This window comes from Panthera onca, chromosome C2 (genome assembly GCF_046562875.1).
Source record: "Panthera onca isolate mPanOnc1 chromosome C2, mPanOnc1 haplotype 2, whole genome shotgun sequence".
Taxonomy (NCBI): Eukaryota; Metazoa; Chordata; class Mammalia; order Carnivora; family Felidae; genus Panthera; species Panthera onca.
This window is the reverse complement of record NC_138347.1, coordinates 105035587-105059651: the sequence shown is the minus strand read 5'-3', so window position 1 is coordinate 105059651 and position 24065 is coordinate 105035587. Positions and strand designations below refer to the sequence as shown.

The 24065-nt window shown below is 40.2% G+C and overlaps 1 protein-coding gene across 3 annotated transcripts in view; it reads right to left on the bottom strand.

The window, feature by feature from the left end:
* Window positions 1-6761: 6761 nt before the first annotated feature.
* LOC132684250 (uncharacterized) overlaps window positions 6762-24065 on the bottom strand; it is a 45440-nt gene continuing 28136 nt past the window's right edge. For 2 of the 3 annotated variants that reach the window (XM_078432201.2, XM_078432202.2), the window contains exons 14-17: window positions 13342-13395; window positions 12784-12864; window positions 9739-10008; window positions 6762-8205 (exon numbers count right to left, since the gene is read on the bottom strand). In XM_078432201.2, the coding sequence (XP_078288327.2) occupies window positions 8186-8205; window positions 9739-10008; window positions 12784-12864; window positions 13342-13395 (425 nt within the window). In that variant the 3' untranslated portion in view covers window positions 6762-8185. Of the gene's footprint in view, window positions 8206-9738; window positions 10009-12783; window positions 12865-13341; window positions 13396-24065 lie in introns of those variants that run through there. The other variant, XR_013549774.2, reaches the window with a different exon arrangement.

Here is a 24065-nt window from a genome sequence, read left to right as displayed (position 1 = left end):
TCTAATGTAATTGGAATATTTTAAGTGTTAAAATACATGTTGTGGGAAAACTGAAAACTCCAATGAAATGTGAACAACATTCCCTTAGAAAGAATGCCACAATATTCTTACCCATGTCCTAGTTTCTCTAATCTCTTATTTTATTTTATTTTTCCTAAGTTTATTTATTTATTTCGAGAGAGAGAGAGAGAGGGAGGGACAGAGAATCCCAAGCAGGCTCTGCACTAACAGCGGGTTTCGATCCCATGAACTGTGAGATCATGACCTGAGCCAAAACCAAGAGTCAGCCACTTAACTGACTAAGCCACCCAGGCACCTCTTCCCCCAATTTCTTAAAGGGAGACTCATTAGACTAGATATGCTCTAATACTAAGGCCATCGAATGAGTTATGGTTTTTGAGAGTATATTTTGTTCAGCATCTACATCTGAAAGTAAAATACATAAAAATGTTTCTTCCCTGTTAACCATAACATGCTGTGCATTAGACAAATACATAATAATATCCTCCAACTGGGAAAAACATCATTAAGAGTCCTTCTAGTTAAATTATTCTAATTTTTGTGACACTTTGGGCCCTCAGGGGAAGCTGTTTCTAAATTACAATGAGAAAAACTCTCCATTTGCTTTAAATTATATAGAACTTCTGCCTGAACCACATGGATAATTGCCTCTCTTTGGCTTAAGAGATGTGCTCTTAATGATCCAAATATTAAATTCCATCTTTTTAATTCTCTAAACCATGTGAATTTTAAAAGATTCACCTGGCAGAATACCATGTAATTTTAGTACTCTGATAATTGTCTTCCTCCTTAATACAAAAAGGCCATAGGAAAGGAAAGATTTGGTGTGCCCCGCCCCCTTCCTCCCGTGACTCCTGTTCATCACATCCTAGCTGGTATCCCTGTGGACCAAGAGGGGATGTGTATTGGCCACCCCAGGTCCTCATTTGTGTGGCAAACTGACTCCTTTGTTCAGACTCTCACCCCCCTTGATATACAATTAAATAGAAACCATCAGAAACTAGATCCCAATACATCTCCTCTTTTCTTTAGGGATTCCTCCACAAATTTGAATGACCTTCAAGGGATTCACAAACAGGAATTTCTTGCCTTTAAGTGTTGGGTTTGGGGTTTCAGCAGCTTTGATTACAGTTAGAAGAGCTCGAGGGCTTGATGGGGCTGGAGCCATAGACTTGCTGCCATCCCTCACTTGGAATGGCGACTTGTCTGTTGTCTGGCCGGTTGTCTGTGCCCAGAAACAAGGAGAGGCAAGCAGATCGTCCATCTGTGGACAGGATGAGTACAGAGGAATACAGGTGTTACTTTGGTTCTTTTTTAAAATTTTATTTATTTTAGAGAGAGAGCGTGAATGGAGGAGAGGGGCAGAGGGAGAGGGGAAGAAGGAAAAAAAAGTCTTAAGCCGTCTCCTAATGGAGCCCAACTCGGGGCTGTATCCCACGACCGTGGGATCATGACCTGAGCTGAAATCAAAAGTCAGACACTCAACCAACTGAGCCCTACTTTGGTTCTAGAAATTACCATGACATATGCTTCAAAAACATGACTGGCCCTTGGGGCACCTGGGTAGCTCGGTCAGTTGAGCATCTGACTTCAGCTCAGGTCATGATCTCACATTTTGTGATTCGAGCCCCGTGTTGGGCTCTGTGCTGACAGCTTATAGCCTGAAGCCTGCTTCAAACTCTGTGTCTCCCTCCCTCTCTCTGTTCCTCCCCGACTTGTGCTCTTTCTCTCTCAAAAATAAATAAACAAACATTAAAAAAACAAAACAAGACTGACCCAAGAAACCCCTTTACAACTAAATCCTTTATTACATGGTTCGTTTTCCTCTTTTCTTTTAAGCCTGGGCCTACAATTTACAAGTTGTATAACATGACCAAGTTGTTTTAACCTCTCCTGTTTCCTCTTCTATGAAGTGAAGGTGATGGTAGGACCTACCTCAGAGGATCAAAGTGAAGGTTAAATGGAACAGCTCATGCAAAGCACTGGCACTGCACCTGACCATAAATATGAGCCATTTTTGAAAATTATTAGTCTTTGGGCTTGGTGACGGGGCCAAATCGATTAAACTCTCTTTTGCTACTGTTTTCTTATCTGTGAAAGTCAGAAAACCGTAGCCCCTATTTTAATGCTGTTGTGAGGATTAAATGGCACAGGACAGTGCTGGCGTCTAGTCAATGCTCACTGTTAATTTTTTCGAAGTGTGAGGGTTGTTTAAAGATTTCAGCGATGCCCTGTCCCCGCGCAGCATTATCACAGGCGTGTGCCAGGTGTCTGGGGCAAGTCCCTGCCTTCACACAACAAAGGATGGGGAGCAAAGTAACTTAATAAGACCGAGGTTCCTCTCTCAAAAATAAATAAACATTAAAAATTTTTTTAAAAAGGGGCGACTGGGTGGCTCAGTCGGTTAAGCATCCAACTTCAGCTCAGGTCATGATCTCACAGTTCATGGGTTTGAGCCCTGTGTCGGGCTCTGTGCTGACAGCTCAGAGCCTGGAGCCTGCTTCGGATTCTGTGTCTCCCTCTCTCTGTGCCCCTCCCTCCCCTCAAAAATAAACATTAAAAAAAAAAGAAAAAAAGTTTTTCTCGGCTTAAGACCGAGGTTCCCCCACTAAAAATATTTCCCAGTCCTAGTCTGTTAGAGATTCATTTGATTAACAAATTATTTTTAAAAGAAAATAAAAAGTGAAAGTGTTTCTCACACCTGAGAATGACTTAATCAGAGAATGAACACGAAAAACAGCTGACAGTTGTCCCACTGAGGGCCCAGAGCTTTAGGAAAAGGGAACAGTTCTGGGGAGCAGTCTGGCCAGACGTCCAAGGGTTGTCTTGGACAGCTCAAGTGATGCAAAAGGACCTTAGATACCCTAATGAGGAAAGAAAACATAGGGACAGAAAGGAAAGAAAGAACAGCTTTGTCTGGGGCCCAGCACTGACAGAAACGGTGAGTCCTCTGCCATAACACCCTGAACAAACCATTCAGGTGCTGTCCTTGTTTGAAGACTAAACATACGGTTCTAGCTAGCATAATGTGGCTTCCTAGTTTAAGACAAAATACGTTACAATATTGCCACAGACTGAATGTTTGTGTCCCCTTAAAAATCCTATGTTGAAGCCCTGCTCTCCAGTGCGATGATATTTAGAGATGAGGCATTAGGAGGTGAATTAGGTCAGGAGCATGGAGCCCTGATGATGGGATTAGTGCCTTTGTAAGAAGAGACTGGAAGAGGGGCGCCTGGGTGGCTCAGTTGGTTAAGCATCTGGCTCTTGCTTTTGGCAGAGGTAATGGTCTCGTAGTTAGTGGGATCAAGCCTCGTGTGAGGCTCTGTGCTGACAGCAGGGAGCTTTCTTGGGAGTCTCTCCCTCTCCCCACCCCTTTCCCCACTTGCATGCACATGTGCTCTCTCTCTCTCTCTCTCTCTCTCTCTCTCAAAATCAATCAATAAAAAAAATAATAAAAAATTTTAATTAAAGAAAAAAGAGACTGGGAGAGACCCTCTGACCCCCACATGAGGACACAGTGACGCGTGGCTGTGTACAAAGCAGGATAAGAGCCCTCACCAGATACCAAATCTGCCGGCATCCTGATCTCAAACTTCCCAGCCTCCAGAACTGTGAGAAATGAATGTCTGCTGTTGAAGCCACCCAGTCTGTGGTATTTTGGTGTAACAGTCTGAGCTGACCGAGAAATCTATTTTATTTTATTTATTTATTTTTTTAAATTTTTTTTAACATTTATTTATTTTTGAGACAGAGAGAGACAGAGCATGAACGGGGGAGGGGCAGAGAGAGAGGGAGACACAGAATCGGAAGCAGGCTCCAGGCTCTGAGCCATCAGCCCAGAGCCCGACGCGGGGCTTGAACTCACGGACTGCGAGATCGTGACCTGAGCTGAAGTCGGACACTTAACCAACTGAGCCACCCAGGCGCCCCGAGAAATCTATTTTAAATAAAAAAAAAACCCAACCACATTTTCAAAAATTGATTTGTATCCATTTTTTTGGTTGAAATGTATTTGGTGAGAACAAGTCAAAAACTTTAGTTGTATTTATGTTATCTTTCAATATGGTATTAAAAATACAAATGTGGAGAAGCATATGGTTGGTTCAGTCAGTAGAGCATGCAACTCTTGATCTCAGGGTCATAAGTTCAAGCCCCATTTTGGGCACAGAGCTTACTTAAATATATGAATATGAATTAGGACATCAGTATAACATCAGAGCCAATATATTCATGTAACCTTTTTAAGAAGCAATATTAATGCTTTCTGGGTGCTAAATGCCAGGTGTGTTTCTAAGTGTTTACCACAAAATGTATAAAATTCCCCCAATAATCCTACAAGGAGAAACTACTATCTGCCCCCCAACCCTTTTTTTTTTAAGTTTATTTATTTATTTTGAGAGAGGGAGTGCAAGCGGGGAAGGGGCAGAGAGAGAGAGAGAGAGGAAAAGAGAGAGAATCCCTAGCAGGCTTCGTGCTGCCTGCACAGACCCCAACTCAAGGCTCGAACTCACAAACCATGAGATCATGACCCAAGCTGAAGTCAGACACTTAACTGACTGAGACACCCAGGCATCCCTACCTTCCCCTTTTTATCTTTTTTATTTTTTAAATTTTTTTAACGTTTATTTATTTTTGAGACAGAGAGAGACAGAGCATGAACGGGGGAGGGTCAGAGAGAGAGGGAGACACAGAATCTGAAACAGGCTCCAGGCTGTGAGCTGTCAGCACAGAGCCCGATGCGGGGCTCGAACTCACGGACTGCGATATCATGACCTGAGCCAAAGTCGGACACTTAACCGACTGGGCCATCCAGGCACCCCCTACCTTCCCCTTTTTATAGACGAGGAAACTAAGGTAAGAAACCATATAATCCCGCATGATGAGTGAGTGGCAGGCATTGTGATTTAACTCCAGGAGGCCTGGTTCCAGCCTGTGCAACCATTGTACCCTTTGCCTTTGGTTATATTAAGGGCCTAGTGAGTCAAGGGACATCGTTGTCATAACCATACAAACATCACCAGGGTTATTTATATATCTTCGCTTCCACTCACCATACCATGCGAACCTCAAGTATGGAAAAATGTCATGTTACTCATGTCTATGTGTTCTCAGGCCCAGGCACTTAAAAGTGGTAGAAAGCGAGAGAATGGCCAATCTTCATGGGCTCCCATATGTTTCTCATTTCTTTTTCTAATCTAGGAATAAAGAGAAAGTCTTCTGTCTTTAAAAATCATAGCATTCCCAATTACCAAAAAATTTTTTTTCTCTTTTAATTATAAAATGCATATGTTTGCTTGGTTCAAAACAATTGTACATGCTTAGACTGGGGAAAAATCCAAAATTCATAAGCCTGTTGATTTATGCAATTCACATATCTATGGTTTGGCATGATGTGGTCACTATCCATTAGAAGCCATATGCCAACACTTCACACTGGTGAACCAAAGAGTGGTCTACTTCCCCTTGCACGTGACTTCCACACAAACCCCTCAGTGGTAGTTCCGAGAGGCCCAGGCAATCATCTCATCGGCTGGTTCTCACACTGCCCCTGACAGGAGTGGGCCACAGGTCCAGCCAGGCTCCTCAACACCCCCTCCAAATCCCTTGGTAAACCCCTCCTGGAGAAACTCCACTTCTGAATGCTTTATCGATGCAGGTTACAGATAAGATCTCACAAATGACCTCTATAGATCAGGGAAAGTTAAAAACTCACCAAACTAGTCCAAGTCCTGCCTGCAGTTGAGTTTTTATTAAGTAACAAAACCATCTCTTAGACTTCCCAACTTGCTTGAACATAAAACAGTCCTATAAATGCACAGAGCATACCCTAATCTAAAAATGAACGCAAGCTAGAGGTTCCAACAGACAGCAAGAATGGACGGCCACAGGATAAAGATGTCTGACTAACTCCAGGCTGTTTTGTCTAACCAGGAATCTACATCACGACTGGAACAGACTGGATCTAAATCCTCCAGCAGGCTTCAGGGCAGAGCTGGAGGTCCCCAGGACCTGAGGAAAAACCTCAGAACTCCATGCTCAGAAATAAACCCCAGGGCCTCTGTGTTAGTATCAGCAGCTTACAGAGCCCTTGTCGTAAACACTCAAACCTCGGGATGTGGGCTGGAAAAGACACAATCCCGGCAGTAAATCCCTGGTCACCCAGTTGGGATCACACCCCCCAGCAAGCAGTACGCTGCTTTACCCCAAGAAGGACTTCCAGTAACAGGCAAAGGGCTGGGCCAACGGCCTCACTGAGGACACCTTATCAGCAAATATGATGTCCTCTTCAGGAAATGGAGTGAAAATGTGTTTCCACATGACAATGCAGGGGAGGAAAATCTGCCCCTAAAGCAATTCAATAACATTAAAAAATGAGCCTCAAATGTGCAGGAAAACCCCACTAGAGAGATGCACACGTGAAGAACTAAGAGGAACCCACCTAGTTTTAAATAAAAATGCACCTTCCAGTAACAAGATGCGGAGGGATGTAGTCATACACTCAGTCATTCCTGGAGTGAGGACAGTTAAGGGAACAAGGGGATGGGCAGGTTCTTCCAAATTTCCGCCAACTCCTGGGTGAACCAGCCTGCCCTGCTCTACACTTAGCCCCCGTCCATGACGTGGAGAGCTGGGAACAAAACCAACTAATGCCCAAATGGCCAAGGTAACAGAAATCAAGAAATAAGATGCTTTAAAAAAATAATTGATAAGTAAATAAAAATACAAAGGACACGTATTAGTACTGTACAAATGCAGATTTATTTTTCTTCCTTTCATTCATACTATGAAAAATTGTTAGGAAACCGGCTTACATACAAAGCACCTCTGGAATTATGCGTTTCTTCGGAAAACTTATAAAAAATAATGAACATTTAAAAATTCAAGTCCTTTAAGTATTTTACATTCCTGAATGTTAAAACTCCATGTGTTTCCTAGTGTATAGTACAATTTAAAAAAAAAAAACTCATAAAGTGACACTGACTTGAATTCCACAGGATCCCTGACAATTAAAAATATGTTCATCCCTATAAAGTGAATTTGTTCTTCACAGGCAAAACAATAGTTAAAGTGTATTTCTCTGATTAATTCATTGAGATTTATTTTATTCTCCAGCTAATTCCTACAGAAGACCAATGGTAATTTATAGTTAGTTGAAATAAGTTAACAAAACATATCCGAAATGTTAATCGCCACATGCATGATTCTAGGAGAGTGACAATATCTATACATACCCAAAAAACCATTTCACCAATTAACAAGAGCCAATGTGGCTCATTATTCCCTGGGGCAAGTCTTCTTCAAGAAGACATGACATTTTTCCCTTGGTCCTGCTCTGGCTATTTCTGAGTAGCATCTCTCCCCCCACCAGAAAGTAAACGATTCCAGGCTGAGAGTCAAGAAATGTAGTGCTTAGCCTTGTGATTTTGGAAGGTTAATGAAATTTGAAGGGACTCTCTGACCATCCATCCAGTTGAACTTCCCCACTGAGATGAGATCACCTCTGAGCGTGCACCTCAACACGGGATGGGGACTGGATTATATTCCTTTCTCATCACTCAAGGACAAGGTAACATGATTGGTTTAACGGTTTAACAGACCACTAGCCAGACAGGTTGGTAATGTGATCTATGGAAATCATCCCACATAAAAAGATATATTGTACCCAGGGGCATGTATGCCTGAGTGGGGGCTAAAAGAACAGGAAGGTATCTCTCATTATTAATGTCAGTATGAGAAAAGCTCAACTACATTGGTGCAAGTTTAAGCACACTACCACTGAGTTGCTAAAAAGGTTTCAAATACTTGATATGAATTTCATAGTTCACAGACTCCAAAAGGAAAATTACCACATTTCTCACCTGACTGAGTCATTTTAAGCACCTTTGTTAAGGACAGATGTTGGGTGGGGAAGCAGGGCAGGATGGTGTGAGTAGGAGGTGCAAAAAATTTTTTTAAACCTAGAGGTTTTTTAAGTTTTCCAAATATTTTACATTTTCTCTACCCCTGAATAATGCGAGCTGCAGAATGGCCCCCAGTGAAAGGAGCTGCCTCCACAGACTGTGAAGTTCAAGATCTCATCAAGTCCATACCCAATTACCAGTTGAAGTTGGTCTTTACAGGTAAAAGTTCCTGAGGCTTCCTTTTTCAGTCCATCTTCCAAACTTCACCTTTCCTGTAAGAAACCTAACAAAAGAGAGAATACAAACAAATTCAGGGATTCACTGTTAGGGGAAGACAGAGGCATGCTTTTAGAGAAAAATCACCCATCCATTTCAAAAAGGAACTTCTCCAAGTGGCTGGGTTTTCCTGAGCTGAAGATAAGCCACTGTAATTTAAAGACTAGTTGCAAGATGCTAAAACATCCTGATAAAAATACAAAATTCCACCAATTTCTGGCCACAAACGGCACAAAATATTGGTAAATTTTGCTTTTTTTGCGTGTTTTTTTTTAATTCACAGAAGAATTTTGTTTTTCTATTTAATGAGGGAATTGGACTAATAAGCTAGCTTTCATGATTTTTTTCAAGGCTAAAAAAAAAATCTCACAAACCCCTTTATGGTTCTAATATATCAACAAGTCAAGTGTCTAGTGAGATCAGGAGCAGACACAAACAGAAAACAAAATAACCCATTATATAGAGTTTGTGAGAGACATTTTTTTCAAGGTTGTTTTGATGGAAGAGGCTGTGATTATTTGGTTATCACAGCACAGAGGCCATTGTTGTCAATAGGCAGAAGCGTCTATATGCAAATAAGCAGATTTCCACATGTGAGCCTTAGTAATTTACAAAATTTCAACATTTCCAGGAATATGAATGAAAAATTTGGCACTAAAACCAGATATTCTATTTACTTGAGGCTTCTGCACCCAAAATCTACAGGGGAGATAAGCCCACAAGATCTCAAAAGCATTCTGAGTGATCACAGAGTGATTTTACTTTTCATACAAACTTGTGGGGCATATACACATTTTTACATTCTTCTTGGAATAAAAAGTCCAACTAGAATTCCAAATAAAAACGTCTCTCTGACTTACTGAGGCTTTTGAGAAGTAACACTACATTTGTTAACTATGGTAAGAATGTATAATAAAGTTTAGAGTTGGTTTCACTGATGTGCTAGATCAAACCATACACACAAAAAAAGACGAGCTTACACACAAAGGAAGGAACTTGCAGTTTTCTGGATTGAGACTAGAAACTTGAGCCCTCCTCTGGGCTCCACTTTTGCCACTTGAGGTTCACTGGTGCCACCCAGTGGCCTCCCCCGGCACTGCTTCAGTGCCATGGGAGGCCTAGAAAGCTGAATGTCTCAAGTACCATAATGACATTTTTAACTACCCCTTAAAGAGCCTTACTACGTGCCTGGAGCTTTCCACGCATTATCTTTTATCATTCTCACAATAAACTTAGGACACAGGGGTTTTTGCATCCATCTGCCAAAGCGGAACAGAGAGGCTTAAAGTTAGGTTGAGCATTTGCTCCGTCACAAAGCCAGCCAGCACTTGAGATGGGATCTCAACCGTTCCTCTGATCCCACACACAAACCATTCACCTTTACTTAGATTGTGGCAGCCCACGTACTTACCCTACATTAACATAATTCTCTGAATCCAAGCTCACAAGTAAGCAAGCAACACATTCTATCATAGAAACTGGCTCTTTGAAAGACAGAGCTTGATTCGAAGTAGAACGACTAAGAGAATTTCTTGCTCACCTTTCAGCACATCTTGGACTTCAACGGAGATGCTTTTCAAGCAGTTATATAAATTCTGGGCTGTGGCATTACTCTGCTCCTTTTCTTGCCACTTCTTCAGCACCCTAAAGTTATAGATCGTAACATCTTCTTTCTTCTCCTGGATATCTTCAATATCGCTCCTCTCCAACTCCAAGTTGGCAATGGCCATTTTCATCCACTCCTTCCCCAACTTCGCAGCAAGGATAATCAGCTGTGTGTCTGTTAGCAGGTTTCTGGTCTTCGCTCCGTCTAAAAGCAGACAAGGAAGTCTGCAGTTGCTCTCAACACATCATTTATAGCAATTTGTAATGAAAATGCATTCTCCTTATATCTGTGATTTGTAACTTCAAAATATATTTAAGTGTCAAAAACTCTCTCCTTTCCAAACTATTACATGGACTAAAGGGAACTATTTCATATAATAACATTAAACCAGGGTACAACGTTCACAATGTTAATTCAGTAATTCAGGGAATGAAGCTGTTTTACAAAGCAGCACAGATTGGGTTGGAATAAAAAGATCGGACACCAAAAATAATTTATATGGCTCAAAAAGAAAAATACATAGTTTTGCCCTCGCCCAGCTCATGCCTTTACCTGAATGTTAGTGCCACATATAAACGCTATCTTAGTGGTCACTAAAGACACGGCAAGACATCTGAATCCCAATTTCTATTACGCCATCTCCTGGCATTACGGAAAAAAGCACAACTTACGGAAAAGTCATGAGATGGTCTGTAATGTCTATTAATCTCTATGAAACAGCATCATAATCTTGGAGGGACATGTGTTTGCCAATGTAAACTACTGGCCCCATGAAAAATATTAGCCCTATCACTGATCTAGATTTGCTACTTTTATGTTTTGTAGTTAGTTGCACAATAGTGTTGCAAAGCTCACTGGTTGCCTAGATTCCGTCAAGGATCATAAAGGCATTACAAAATACTGGAGGCAAAATTAGAAGGGAGTGACAGGCAGAATACTTTCTGCCCCTTCTTCAGGACCACAGAACTCTACAGCCAACCATTTACTAATATGAATCTAATCTCTGTACTAACCCTTCCCCACTTCACAGATCCCTTCCAGATTGAAGAAAAGGTCTAAACAATGGCCCGTGCTCTCTAGTGGTTTCTTGAGATGCGGTACCCTGCTCCCAGCTCTCAACAGCGGCAGCAATGAAAGCTGCACAGGCAGCCTATGAAAACTGCCAGTTGTCAGGACCATCATAAAACTTATTGCTTCCGATCCCGAACCTAAATTCTAACAAGACCGCAAGGTGATTCTATTAAGACTGAGTACTGGCCATATTTAAAAAGCATCACACTGATACACTGAGTCTCAAACTACCAGGACAGTGACTCAGTATTTCAAAGAATGTTGTGAAAATACCTTAACAGAAGTAAATCTTTATTAACTTATTTTTTTTTTATTTAAAAAAATTTTTTTTAACGTTTACTTATTTTTGAGACAGAGAGAGACAGAGCATGAACGGGGGAGGGTCAGAGAGAGAAGAAGAATCTGAAACAGGCTCCAGGCTCTGAGCTGTCAGCACAGAGCCTGACACAGGGCTCAAACTCAGGGACCGCGAGATCATGACCTGAGCCGAAGTCGGACGCTTAACTGAATGAGCCACCCAGGCGCCCCTTTATTAACTTATTTAGATACCACACTGTCAACTCCAAAAAGGTTGGAAATCCTTAATCTTTCTAGGTAGCATTTAATAATTTTATTTCTATTTCTAGCTGCTTGCTATTGGAGCTCATTTTAAATAGCCAAAAGTAACTGCATGTAACAAGAGAAACTTTTCCTATATATCAATTTAATATAAAAATGTGTCCCCGTTACAAGATGAATACGGTCTGAGGATCTAATGTACCGCATGGTGACTAGAGTTAATAATACTATGTTGTATACTCGGAATTTGCTGAGAGTAGATCTTATGTACCATCACCACCAAAAAAAAAAAAAAAAAAAAGTGAGGGGATGGATGTGTTACTTGACTTTATTGGTAAATATTTTACAATGTGTAAGTAGACCAAGTCATCACATTATACAAACAATTTTATTTGTCAATTATATCTCAATAAAACTAGAAAAAATTATATTCCAGTTATGTTTTAAAAGTAATTCTAGAACCTCATTTATTTTGCTGTTTACTTAGCAAAAACAATATGCGTTTCTGTAGTGATATACAGTAAAGGCATCCACATGTCGTCCTCACAGTCTCCTGCTCTAGAAAGTAGAGAGAATCTTACATCACTTTATAGAGGGCTTATCTGCTTTCAGAGATTCATATCTTACAATAATAGTAAAAGAAAAGGTATTCTGAAGAAACAGCTAATTTAGGGAGTTATATGAGGCCCTTGAAGCCTTGAGACCTTGAGTCTCATATAATTTGAGTCTGTTTTTAAACTTACGTTTGTAAATTCTGCCTGGGCTTGAATTTTGAGCTACATACTCCATCTTCTGGTGCCTTGGAGTACTGTTGTTAAACATTTTCAGTATCTATTGTATTTTCACAATGATCAAGCCTTGGTCTATGCCATTTATTTGGAAGAAATTGAGACTCGCCTCCAATAATTGAGCTGGAGGCTCTTTTCCCCAGATGTAGCTAGTGACCATGACACCAATGAAGGCATACACGGACATTCACAATTTTATTCATTCAATCAGCATCCATGATCTTCTACATAGAAGGCTCCATGGTCACTGCTACAGAAAATGTAAAGATGGACAGTTCGTGGCCCCATCCTTATAGACTGGAAGGGAGCTCCCCCTGGTGCCCCCTTCTATTTAGAGTGAAGGGGTGGAGTGGGGACTCAAGCTGGAAACAGGGTGGGGCAGACCCAGGAGGACCCTTATCCGGGCCCGAGGAGGAGTTGGGACACAGAGGGAAGATATCTGGGAGGGCAGGCTCAACTCATGTGGCTCCAGAAGACTGGCCCAACAGCACGGGCTTGGATAAATATTAACGGGGGGAAGCAGGGAAAATAATTTACAGCCACTGATGACATTTTTACAAACCTGAAGTATCAACCTGCTTCATTCTTTTGTCATAGACTTCCTCATCAGATAAGCTGCTATTCATTTTTCGCCGCCTGTTACCTTAAAAAAAAAATCAACAAATTTGCTTTCCTTATATTATTTTCTACCCACCCTTAATCTGGATTTTTAAAAAAATCATCATCCAGGTACGAACAAATTGAGAATGAATTCAAAGTTTGTTCAGATGATTAAGAGAATTACAGAACACTTAGATCTTTTTTTAAAAAAATTTTTTATAGTTTATTTTTGAGAGAGAGAAAGCAGGGGAGGGGCAGAGAGAGAGGGAGAGAAAGAGAGAATCCCAAGCAGGCTCCAAACCGTCAGTGAAGAACCCGATGTGGGGCTCGAACTCATGAACCAAACTGTGAGATCATGACCAGAGCCAAGATTAAGAGTCGGATGCTTAACTGACTGAGGCCCCAGGTGCCCCAGCAGATAATGAAGCCACATTTGCACAGTAAAATAAAAATTCTAGTAGGTAGAAGGAATAAAGGGATAGATTAAAACTCGTTTAATGTCCAGTTAACTAGTACTTACCACTTGTGCTGCTTTTCGAAATGTTCTGATTCTGATCATGCTGAACCCAGTCACCTGTTAAAGTACAATACGCATCAACTGGAAATAGTACAAAATTTGACTTAAGTCAATTTTTTGAGATAAATAACGAGTACTCTTTTCAACAGGTCCTACAGGGCAAATGTTTCCTACCCTCCAGTCATCCACTGCAACTGTCCCGATTTTTGCCAAACCCATATGCCAAGTGAAATGTTACTTACTCAGTATTTCTTTACATCTCTAACCACTGTAAACAGACCACTGGTATCACTTGTGGTATGGATAAGGAAGACACAAAGATAAATATTTCTTATTTTAAATGTATTTATATGTACTCCACCGAAAACAATCTCATATATTATCATTCTGCACTTTGGGAACACCATACGTGGGGAGTTCCTTCTGAACATATCATTGTGACTTTATGCCACCTTCCCTGTTTGAAATGCAATCCCTGCTCCATGAAGAGTCTATGCCTCATGCAGGCCTTCTTTGGGTCCCTTTAGTGAAGATGCCTTAATAGTGACAAGCAATCTCAATTAACCATTAGTTTAGCCATTCCTCCCCCCCAAATACAGTGGAGACCAGAAACATCTTACAACAAGAGTATCTTCTAAAGTTTTTTAAAAGATGTTTATTTTTGACAGAAAGAGAGAGAGCACGAGTAGGGGAGGGGCGGAGAGAGACACACACACAGAATGTGAAACAGGCTCCAGGCTCTGAGCTGTCAGCGCAGAGCCTGATGCAGGGCTTGAACCCACAAACCGTGAGATCATGACCTAAGCCAAGGTCAGATGCTCAACCAAGTCACCCAGACACCCCATAATGCAGAGCACTATTAAATATGTTTTTAAAAACCAACATGAGAAGTCTTATAAAGTGGTCTTTAAAACTACCAAGAGGGGCGCCTGGGTGGCTCAGTCGGTTAAGCGTCCGACTTCAGCTCAGGTCACAATCTCGCGGTCCGTGAGTTCGAGCCCCGCGTCGGGCTCTGGGCTGACGGCTCAGAGCTTGGAGCCTGCTTCCGATTTTGTGTCTCCCTCTCTCTCTGCCCCTCCCCCGTTCATGCTCTGTCTCTCTCTGTCTCAAAAATAAATAAACATTAAAAAAAAAAATTAAAAAAAAAAAACTACCAAGAGATCTATTCTTAGTCCAGAGAATATGGTATTCAGATTGCTACATGTTAAATACCTCTCTTACAGTGGCATTAGAGGTGACTAAAAAGTAACATTTTTCAGGTTCATTTATCTGAACAAATAACGAATACCAAGAAAAACAACACAATCCCCCCGCCAACAGTCCCAACTAAGACTATTTACAGGTAAATAGTTTTTGCTCAGATAAAAGGGCCTGTTTCAACTACTAACTTAAGAGTATAATATTGAGGAGGGAGTTAAGATGGCAAACAAGTAGGGGGACCAGGATTTTCCTCATCCCTCAAACACAGCTGTACGGAGGTTAGATCACTTGGAACACCCAGGAAATCAGTCTGCAGAGTAACAGAAGGATCTCCACAGCAGAGGGAGACAGTTTGGCAGGATCAAGGGCTACCTCAACAAACAAATCAAAGCACACGTGTTTGAAGGTTCAAACACTCCACCACCTCAAGCAAGGAGGAGCTCTGCAGAGGACTGACCAGCGAGATAGAGCAGCCAAATACGCAATAACAAAGTGTGCTCAACCCACTCCACAAACACTTCCTGAAGTGCCAGGACCTGGGCAGTGTTTGACCCCTTTTTAATATAGTAGTACTCACAAGTGCAGGACACATAACAAGCTTTAAAACACACAAAAGACAGAAACTTAGCCAAAATGACAAAATGGAGGAATTCTCTCCAAAAGAAAGGTCAAGAAGAAATCACAGAGGATTGCTCAAAACAGATATAAACAATATGCCTGAACAAGAATTTAGAATAACAGTCATAAGACTAATAGCTTGGCTTAAAAAAAGCATAGAGGACACCAGGGAAACTCTTGCTGCAGAGATCAAAGACTAACTAGTTAGGATGAATTTAAAAATGCTGTACCTGAGATGCAAAATAAACTAGATACAGTGACAGTGAGGATGGAAGAAGCAGAGGAGAGAATATGTGAAATAAAAGATAAAATCATGGAGGGGCACCTGGGTGGCTCAGTCGGTTGAGTGTCCGACTTCAGCTCAGGTCACGATCTCACGGCCCGTGAGTTCGAGCCCCGCGTCGGGCTCTGGGATGATGGCTCAGAGCCTGGAGCCTGCTTCTGATTCTGTGTCTCCCTCTCTCTCTGCCCCTCCCCCATTCATGCTCTGTCTCTCTCTGTCCCAAAAATAAATAAACGTTAACAAAAAAAAAAATTTAAAAAAAAAAAGATAAAATCATAGAAAATAATGAAGCTGAAAAAAAGAGGGAGAGGAAATTACTAGATCACGAAGGGAGAATTAGAGAACTAAGTGATTCCATAAAACAAAACAATATCCGGACCACAGGAGTCCCAGAAGAAGAAGAGTGAGAGAAAGGGGCAAAAGGTTTATTTGAACAAATTAAAGCTGAGAATTTCCCTAATCTGGGGAAGGAAACAGGCATCTACGTCCAAGAGGTAGAGCGAACTCCCTTCAACGTCAACAAAAACAGGTCAACACCATGACATATCATAGTGAAACTGGAAAAACACAAAGACAGAGAATTCTGAAAGCAGCTAGGGACAAAAAAGGGTAGACATATAACAGTAGTAGCAGACCTGTCCACTGAAACTTAGCAGGCGAGAAGGGAGTGACAGGAAATATTCAATGTGCTGAATAGGAAAAATATGCAGGCAAGAATCCTTTATCCAGTAAGGCTGTCATTCAGAATAGAAGGGGAGATAAAGACTTTCCCAGACAAACAAAAACTAAAGGAGTTCATGACCACTAAACCAGCCCTGCAAGAGATCCTAAGGACTCTGTGAGTGGGAAGCAGCAGCAGAGATTACAAAGGACCACAGAACATCACAACAAACATGAAATCCACGGATAACACAATGGCGCTAAATTCGTATCTTTCAATAATCACTCTGAATGTAAATGGACTAAATGCCCCAATCAAAAGACAAATGGTATCATAATGGATAAAAATAAAAATAAATAAATAAATAAATAAATAAACAAACACCAAGATCCATCTATATGCTGCCTAAAAGAGATACCTGCAGATTGAAAGTGAGGGGATGGAGAACAATCTATCATGCTAATGGACATCAAAAGAAAGCTGGAGTATCCATACTTATATTAGACAAACTAGATTTTAAAACAAAGATTGTAACAAGAAATAAAGGGCACTATATCATAACTAAGGGGTCTATCCATCAAGAAGAACTAACAGTTGTAAATATTTATGTCCCCAATGTGAAAGCACCCAAATATATAAATCAATTAATCACAAACATAAACAAACTCATTGATAACAATACCATGATCGTAGGAGACTTCAACACTCCACTTATAGCAAAGGACAGATCATCTAAACAGAAAATCAACAAGCAAACAACAGCTCTGAATGACACACTGGATGAGAGGGACTTAACATAGATATTCAGAACATTTCACCCGAAAGCAGCAGAATACACATTCTTCTTGAGTGTACATGGAACATTCTCCAAAACAGATCACATACTGGGTCACAAAACAGCCCTCAACAGGTACAAAAAGGTTGATTTCACACCATGCATATTTTCAGATCACAATGCTATGAAACTTAAAATCAACCACAAGAAAAAATTTGGAAAGCCCCCAAATACATGGAGGTTAAAGAACATCCTACTAAAGAATGAATGGTTAACCAGGAAATTAAAGAAGAAATTTAAAAAATACATGGAAGCAAGTAAAAATGAAAACATGACAGTCCAAGCCCTTTGGGATGACTCAAAGGCAGTCCTAAGAAGAAAATACATTTCAACTCAGGCCTATTTCAAGAAGCAAGAAAGGTCCCAAATACACAACCTAGCCTTACACCTAAAGAAGCTAGAAAAGAAGCACCAAATAAAGTCCAAAGCCAACAGAAGGGAAATAATAAAGATTAGAACAGAAATAAACAATAAAGAATCCAAAAACAAAACCCAGTAGAACAGATCAATGAAACTAAGAGCTGGATTTCTTTTTTTTTTTTTTTTTAAATATCATTATTTTTATTTTTTTTTTCAACGTTTTTTATTTATTTTTGGGACAGAGAGAGACAGAGCATGAACGGGGGAGGGGCAGAGAGAGAGGGAGACACAGAATCGGAAACAGGCTCCAGGCTCCGAGCCATCAGCCCAGAGCCTGACGCGGGGCTTGAACTCACGGACCGCGAGATCGTGACCTGGCTGAAGTCGGACGCTTAACCGACTGCGCCATCCAGGCGCCCCTAAGAGCTGGATTTCTGAAAGAATAAACAAAATTGATAAACTCCCAGCCAGACTCCTCACAAAGAAAAGAGGACCTAAACAGATAAAATCATGAATGAAAGAGATCACAACTAACACCACAGAAATTGTAAGAGAATAATATGAAAAATTATATGCCAACAAACTGGACAATCTGGAAGAAATGGACAAATTCCTAGACACTCACTCACTACCAAAATTCAAACGGGAATAAATAGAAACTTTGAACAGACCCATAACCAGCAAAGAAATTGAATCGGGAGGTGCCTGGGTGGTTTAGTCGGTTAAGCGTCTGACTTTGGCTCAGGTCATGATCTCACAGGGGTGGGTTCGAGCCCCATGTTGGGCTCTGTGCTGACAGCTCAGAGCCTGGAGCCTGCTTCAGATTCTGTGTCTCCTGCCCTCTCTGCCCCTCCCCTGTTCATGCTCTCCCTCTCTCAAAAATAAATAAACATCAAAAAAAATTTAAAAGAAAGAAAAAAAGAAACTGAAACAGTTATCAGAAATCTCCCAACAAATAAGAGTCCTAGGCCATATGGCTTCCAGGTTAATTCTATCAGACATTTAAAGCAGAGTTAATACATACTCTTTTCAAACTGCTCCAAAAAGTCAAATGGAAGGAAAGCTTCCAAACTCATCCTATGAACCCAGCATTACCTTGATTCCAAAACAGACAGAGACCCCACTAAAAAGGAGAATTACAGATCAATGTGTTTGATGAAGCTGGATGCAAAAATTCTCACCAAGGGGCGCCTGGGTAGCTCAGTTGGTTAAGCATCTGGCTCTTGATTTTGGCTTAGGTCATGATCTCAAGATTCGTGAATTCGAGCCCCTCATCAGGCTCTGCACTGACATGTGGAGCCTGCTTGGGATTCTCTCTCTCTCCCTCCCTCCCTCTCTGTTCCTCCTCAACTTGTGCTCTCTCTCCCTCTCTCAAAACAAATAAATAAAAACTTAATAAAACAAATTCTCAACAAGATACCAGCAAATTGAATTCAACAGTACATTAAAAGAATTATTCATGGGGCACCTAGGTGGCTCAGTTGGTTGAGCGGCTGATTTCAGCTCAGGTCATGATCTCACAATCTGTAAGTTCACGGCCTACATGGGGCTTGCTGCTGTCAGCAGAGTCTACTTAGATCCTCTGTCCCTCTCTCTCTGTGCCCCTCCCTGCTCATTCTCTCTCTCTCTCTCTCTCTCTCAGAAATAAATAAAAACATTAAAAAAATTAATTGAAAAGAATTATTCACTGTGATCAAGTGAGATTCATTCCTGGGCTACAGGGCTGGTTCAATATACAAAAATCAATCGATGTGATACAAGACATTAATAGAAGAAAGGATAAGAACCATATGATCCTGTCAATATATGGAGAAAAAGCATTTGACAAAATACAGCAAAACGTTTCTTGATAAAAACCCTCAAGAGTATCAGGATAGAAGGAATATACCTTAACATCATAAGAGCCATATATGAAAGGCCCACAGCTAATATCATCTTCAATGGGGAAAAACTGAGAACTTGCCCCCTAAGATCAGGAACGCTAGAGGGATGTCCACTCTCACCACTGTTGCTCAACATAGTGTTGGAAGTCCTCAGCAATCAGACAACACAAAGAAATAAAAGGCATCCAAACTGTCAAAGAAAAAGTCAAAACTTTCACTCTTCACAGATGATTTGATACTCTACATGGAAAACATGAAGACTCCACCAAAAAACTGCTAGAGCTGATACATGAATTTGGCAAAGTGCCAGGATATAAAATCAATGTACAGAAGTCAGTTATTTCTATACACCAATAATGCAGCAACAGAAAGAGATATCAAGGAATCAATGCCATTTACAATTGCACCAAAAATGACAAGTTACCTAGGAATAAACCTAACCAAAGAGATAAAAGATCTGTATGCTGAAAACTATAGAAAGCTTATAAAAGAAATTGAAGGAGATGCAAAGAAATGGAAAAACATTCCATGCTCGTGGATTGGAAGAACAAATGTTAAAATGTCAATACTACCCAAAGCAATCTACACATTCAACGCAATCCCTATCAAAATAACACCAGCATTCCTCACAGAGATAGAACAAACAATCCTAAAATTTTTATGGAAACACAAAAGACCCCAAATAGCTAAAGCAATGTTGAAAAAAGAAAACCAAAGCTGGAAGCATCACAATCCGAACTTTAACCTGTATTACAAAGCTGTAAACATCAAGACAGTGTGGCACTGGCACAAAAACAGACACATAGAACAATGGAATAGAATAGAGAGCCCAGGAATGGACCCACAAATATATGGGCAACTAATCTTTGACAAAGCAGGAAAGACTATCCAATGGAATAAAGACAATCTCTTCAGCAAATGGTGCTGGGAGAACTGGACAACAACATGCAGAAAAATGAAACTGGACCACTTTCTTACAACATACACAAAAATAAATTCAAAATGGATGAAACCCCTAAATGTAAGACAAGAATGAATCAAAATCCCACAGGAGAAAACAGGCAGCAACCTCTCTGACCTCAGCCACAGCAACTTCTTACTTGATATGTCTCTGGAGACAAGGGAGATAAAAACAAAAATGAACTATTGGAGGGGGGCAGGGTGCCTGGGTAGCTCAGTCAGTTAAGCGTCTGACTCTTGGTTTTGGCTCAGGTCATGATCTCACAGTTTCGTGAGTTCAAGCCCCACATCAGGCTCTGTACTGGCAACGTATAGCCTGTTTGGGATTCTCTCTCTCCCTCCCTGCTCCCCCCCATTCAATGCTGTCTCTGTCTCTCTCGAAATAAATAAACTTAAAAAAAAATGGACTATTGGGACCCCATTAAGATAAAAAGCTCTACACAGCAAAGGAAGCACTCAACAAAACTAAAAGACAATGGAAAGAATGGGAGAAGATATTTGCAAATGACATATCAGATAAACAGTTATTACCTAAAATCTATAAATAACTTACCAAACTCAACACCCAAAAAAGAAATAATCCAGTGAAGAAATGGGAAAAGACATGAGCAGACATTTTTCCAAAGTAAATATCCAGATGGCTAACATACACATGAAAAATGCTCAACATCACTCATCATCAGGGAAATATAAATCAAACCACAATGAGATACCACCTCACATCTGTCAGAATGGCTAAAATTAACAACTCAGGAAACAACAGATGTTGGTGAAGATGCAGAGAAAGGGGAACCCTTTTGCACTGTTGAATGCAAATTGGTGCGGCCACTCTGGAAAACAATATGGAGGTTCCTCAAAAAATTAAAAATAGACCCTAAGTAAGTACAAAAAGATGGAGATCATACCGTGCATATTTTCAGACCACAACACTATGAAACTCGAAATCAACCACAAGAAAAAATTTGGAAAGGTAACAAATACTTGGAGACTAAAGAACATCCTACTAAAGAATGAATAGGCTAACCAAGCAGTTCAAGAGGAAACTAAAAAGTATATGGAAGTCAATGAAAATGATAACACCACAACCCAAAACCTCTGACACACAGCAAAGGCAGTCATAAGAGGAAAGTATATAGCAATCTAAGCCTTCCTAAAGAAGGAAGAAAGATGTCAGATATACAACCTAACCTTACACCTTAAGGAGCTGGAAAAAGAACAGCAAATAAAACCCAAAACCAGCAGAAGACAGGAAATAATAAAGATTAGAGCAGAAATCAATGCTACCAAAACCAAAAAAAAAACAAAAAAAACAAAAAAAACAGTAGAACAGATCAATGAAACCAGAAGCTGGCTCTTTGAAAGAATGAACAAAATTGATAAACCACTAGCCAGTTTGATCAAGAAGAAAAAGGAAAGGACCCAAATAAATAAAATCAAGAATGAAAGAGGAGAGATCACAACCAACACAACATAAATAAAAATAATAAGAAATTATTATGAGCAATTATATGCCAATAAAATGGGTAATCTGGAAGAAATGGACAACTTCCTAGAAACATATACACTACCAAAACTGAAACAGGAAGAAATAGAAAATTTGAACAGACCCATAACCAGTAAGGAAATCGAATTAGTAATAAAAAATCTGCCAAAAAACAAGAGTCCAGGGCCAGATGGCTTTCCAGAGGAATTCTACCAAACATTTAAGGAAGAGTTCACACCTATTCTCTTGAAACTGTTCCAAAAAATAGAAATGGAAGGAAGACTTCCAAACTCTTTGTATGAAGCCAGCATTACCTTGATTCCAAAACCAGACAGAGACCCCACTAAAAAGGAGAACTATAGACCAATTTCCCTGATGAACATGGATGCAAAAATCCTCAACAAGATATTAGCCAACCAGATCCAACAATATATTAAAAAAAACTATTCACCACGACCAAGTGGGATTTATACCTGGGATGCAGGGCTGGTTCAATGTCCACAAAACAATTAACGTGATTCATCACATTAATAAAAGAAAGGACAAGAACCATATGATCCGCTCAATAGACGCAGAGAAAGCATTTGACAAAATACAGCATCTTTTCTTGAAAAAAAACCCTCAAGAAAGTAGGGATAGAAGGATCACACCTCGAGATCATAAAAGCCATATTGAACGACCCAATGCTAATATCATCCTAAATGGGGAAAAACTGAGAGCTTTCCCCATAAGGTCTGGAAAAAGACAGGGATGTCCACTCTCGCCACTGTTATTCAACATAGTATTGGAAGTCTTAGCCTCTGCAATCAGACAACACAAAGAAATAAAAGGCATCCAAATTGGCCAGGAGGAGGTCAAACTTTCACTCTTCACAGATGACATGATACTCTATATGGAAAACCCAAAAGATTCACCAAAAAACTTCTAGAATTGATTCATGAATTCAGCAAAGTTGCAGGATATAAAATCAATGCACAGAAATTGGTTGCATTCCTATACACCAACAATGAAGCAACAGAAAGAGAAATCAAGGAATCAATCCCATTTACAGTTGCACAAAAAACCATAAAATACCTAGGAATAAACCTAACCAAAGAGGTGAAAAATCTATACACTGAAAACTATAGAAAGCTTATGAAAGAAATTGAAGAAGACACAAAAAGATAGAAAAAGATTCCATGCTCCTGGATAGGAAGAACAAATATTGTTAAAATGTTGATACTACCCAAAGCAATCTACATATTCAATGCAATCCCTATCAAAGTAATACCAGCATTCTTCACAGAGCTAAAAAAAATAATCCTAAAATTTGTATGGAACCAGGAAAGACCCCAATAGCCAAAACAATCTTGAAAAAGAAAACCAAAGCAGGAGGCATCACAATCCCGGACTTCAAGCTATACTACAAAGCTGTAATCATCAAGACAGTATGGTACTGGCACAAAAACAGACACTCAGATCAATGGAACAGAATAGAGAACCCAGAAATGGACCCACAAACATATGGCCAACTAATCTTTGACAAAGCAGGAAAGAATATCCAATGGAATAAAGAGAGTCTCTTCAGCAAGTGGGGCTGGGAAAACTGGACAGCGACATGCAGAAAAATGAACCTGGACCACTTTCTTACACCATACACAAAAATAAACTCAAAATGGATGAAAGACTTAAATGTAAGACAGGAAGCCATCAAAATCCTCAAGGAGAAAGCAAGTAAAAACCTCTTTGATCTTGGCCACAGCAACTTCTTACTCAACACGTCTCCAGAGGCAAGGGAAACAAAAGAAAAAATGAACTACTGGGACCTCATCAAAATAAAAAGCTTCTGCACAGCTAAGGAAACAATAAGCGAAACTAAAAGGCAACCAACAGAATGGGAGAAGATATTTGCAAATGATCTATCAGATAAAGGGTTAGTATCCAAAATCTATAAAGAAATTATCAAACTCAACACCCAAAAAACAAATAATCCAGTGAAGAAATGGGCAAAAGACATGAATACACACTTCTCCAAGGAAGACATCCAGATTTCCAACTGACACATGAAAAAATGCTCCACGTCACTCATCATCAGGGAAATACAAATCAAAGCCACAATGAGATACTACCTTATACCTGTCAGAATGGTTAACATTAACAACTCAGGCAACAACAGATGTTGGCAAGGATGCGGAGAAAAAGGATCTCTTTTGCATTGTTGGTGGCAATGCAAGCTGGTGCAGCCACTCTGAAAAACAGTATGGAGGTTTCTCAAAAAACTAAAAATAGAACTACCTTACGACCCAGCAATTGCACTACTAGGCATTTATCCACGGGATACAGGTGTGCTATTTCGAAGGGACACATGTACCCCAATGTTTATAGCAGCACTATCAACAATAGCCAAAGTATAGAAAGAGCCCAAATGCCCATTGATGGATGAATGGATGAAGAAGATGTGGTAT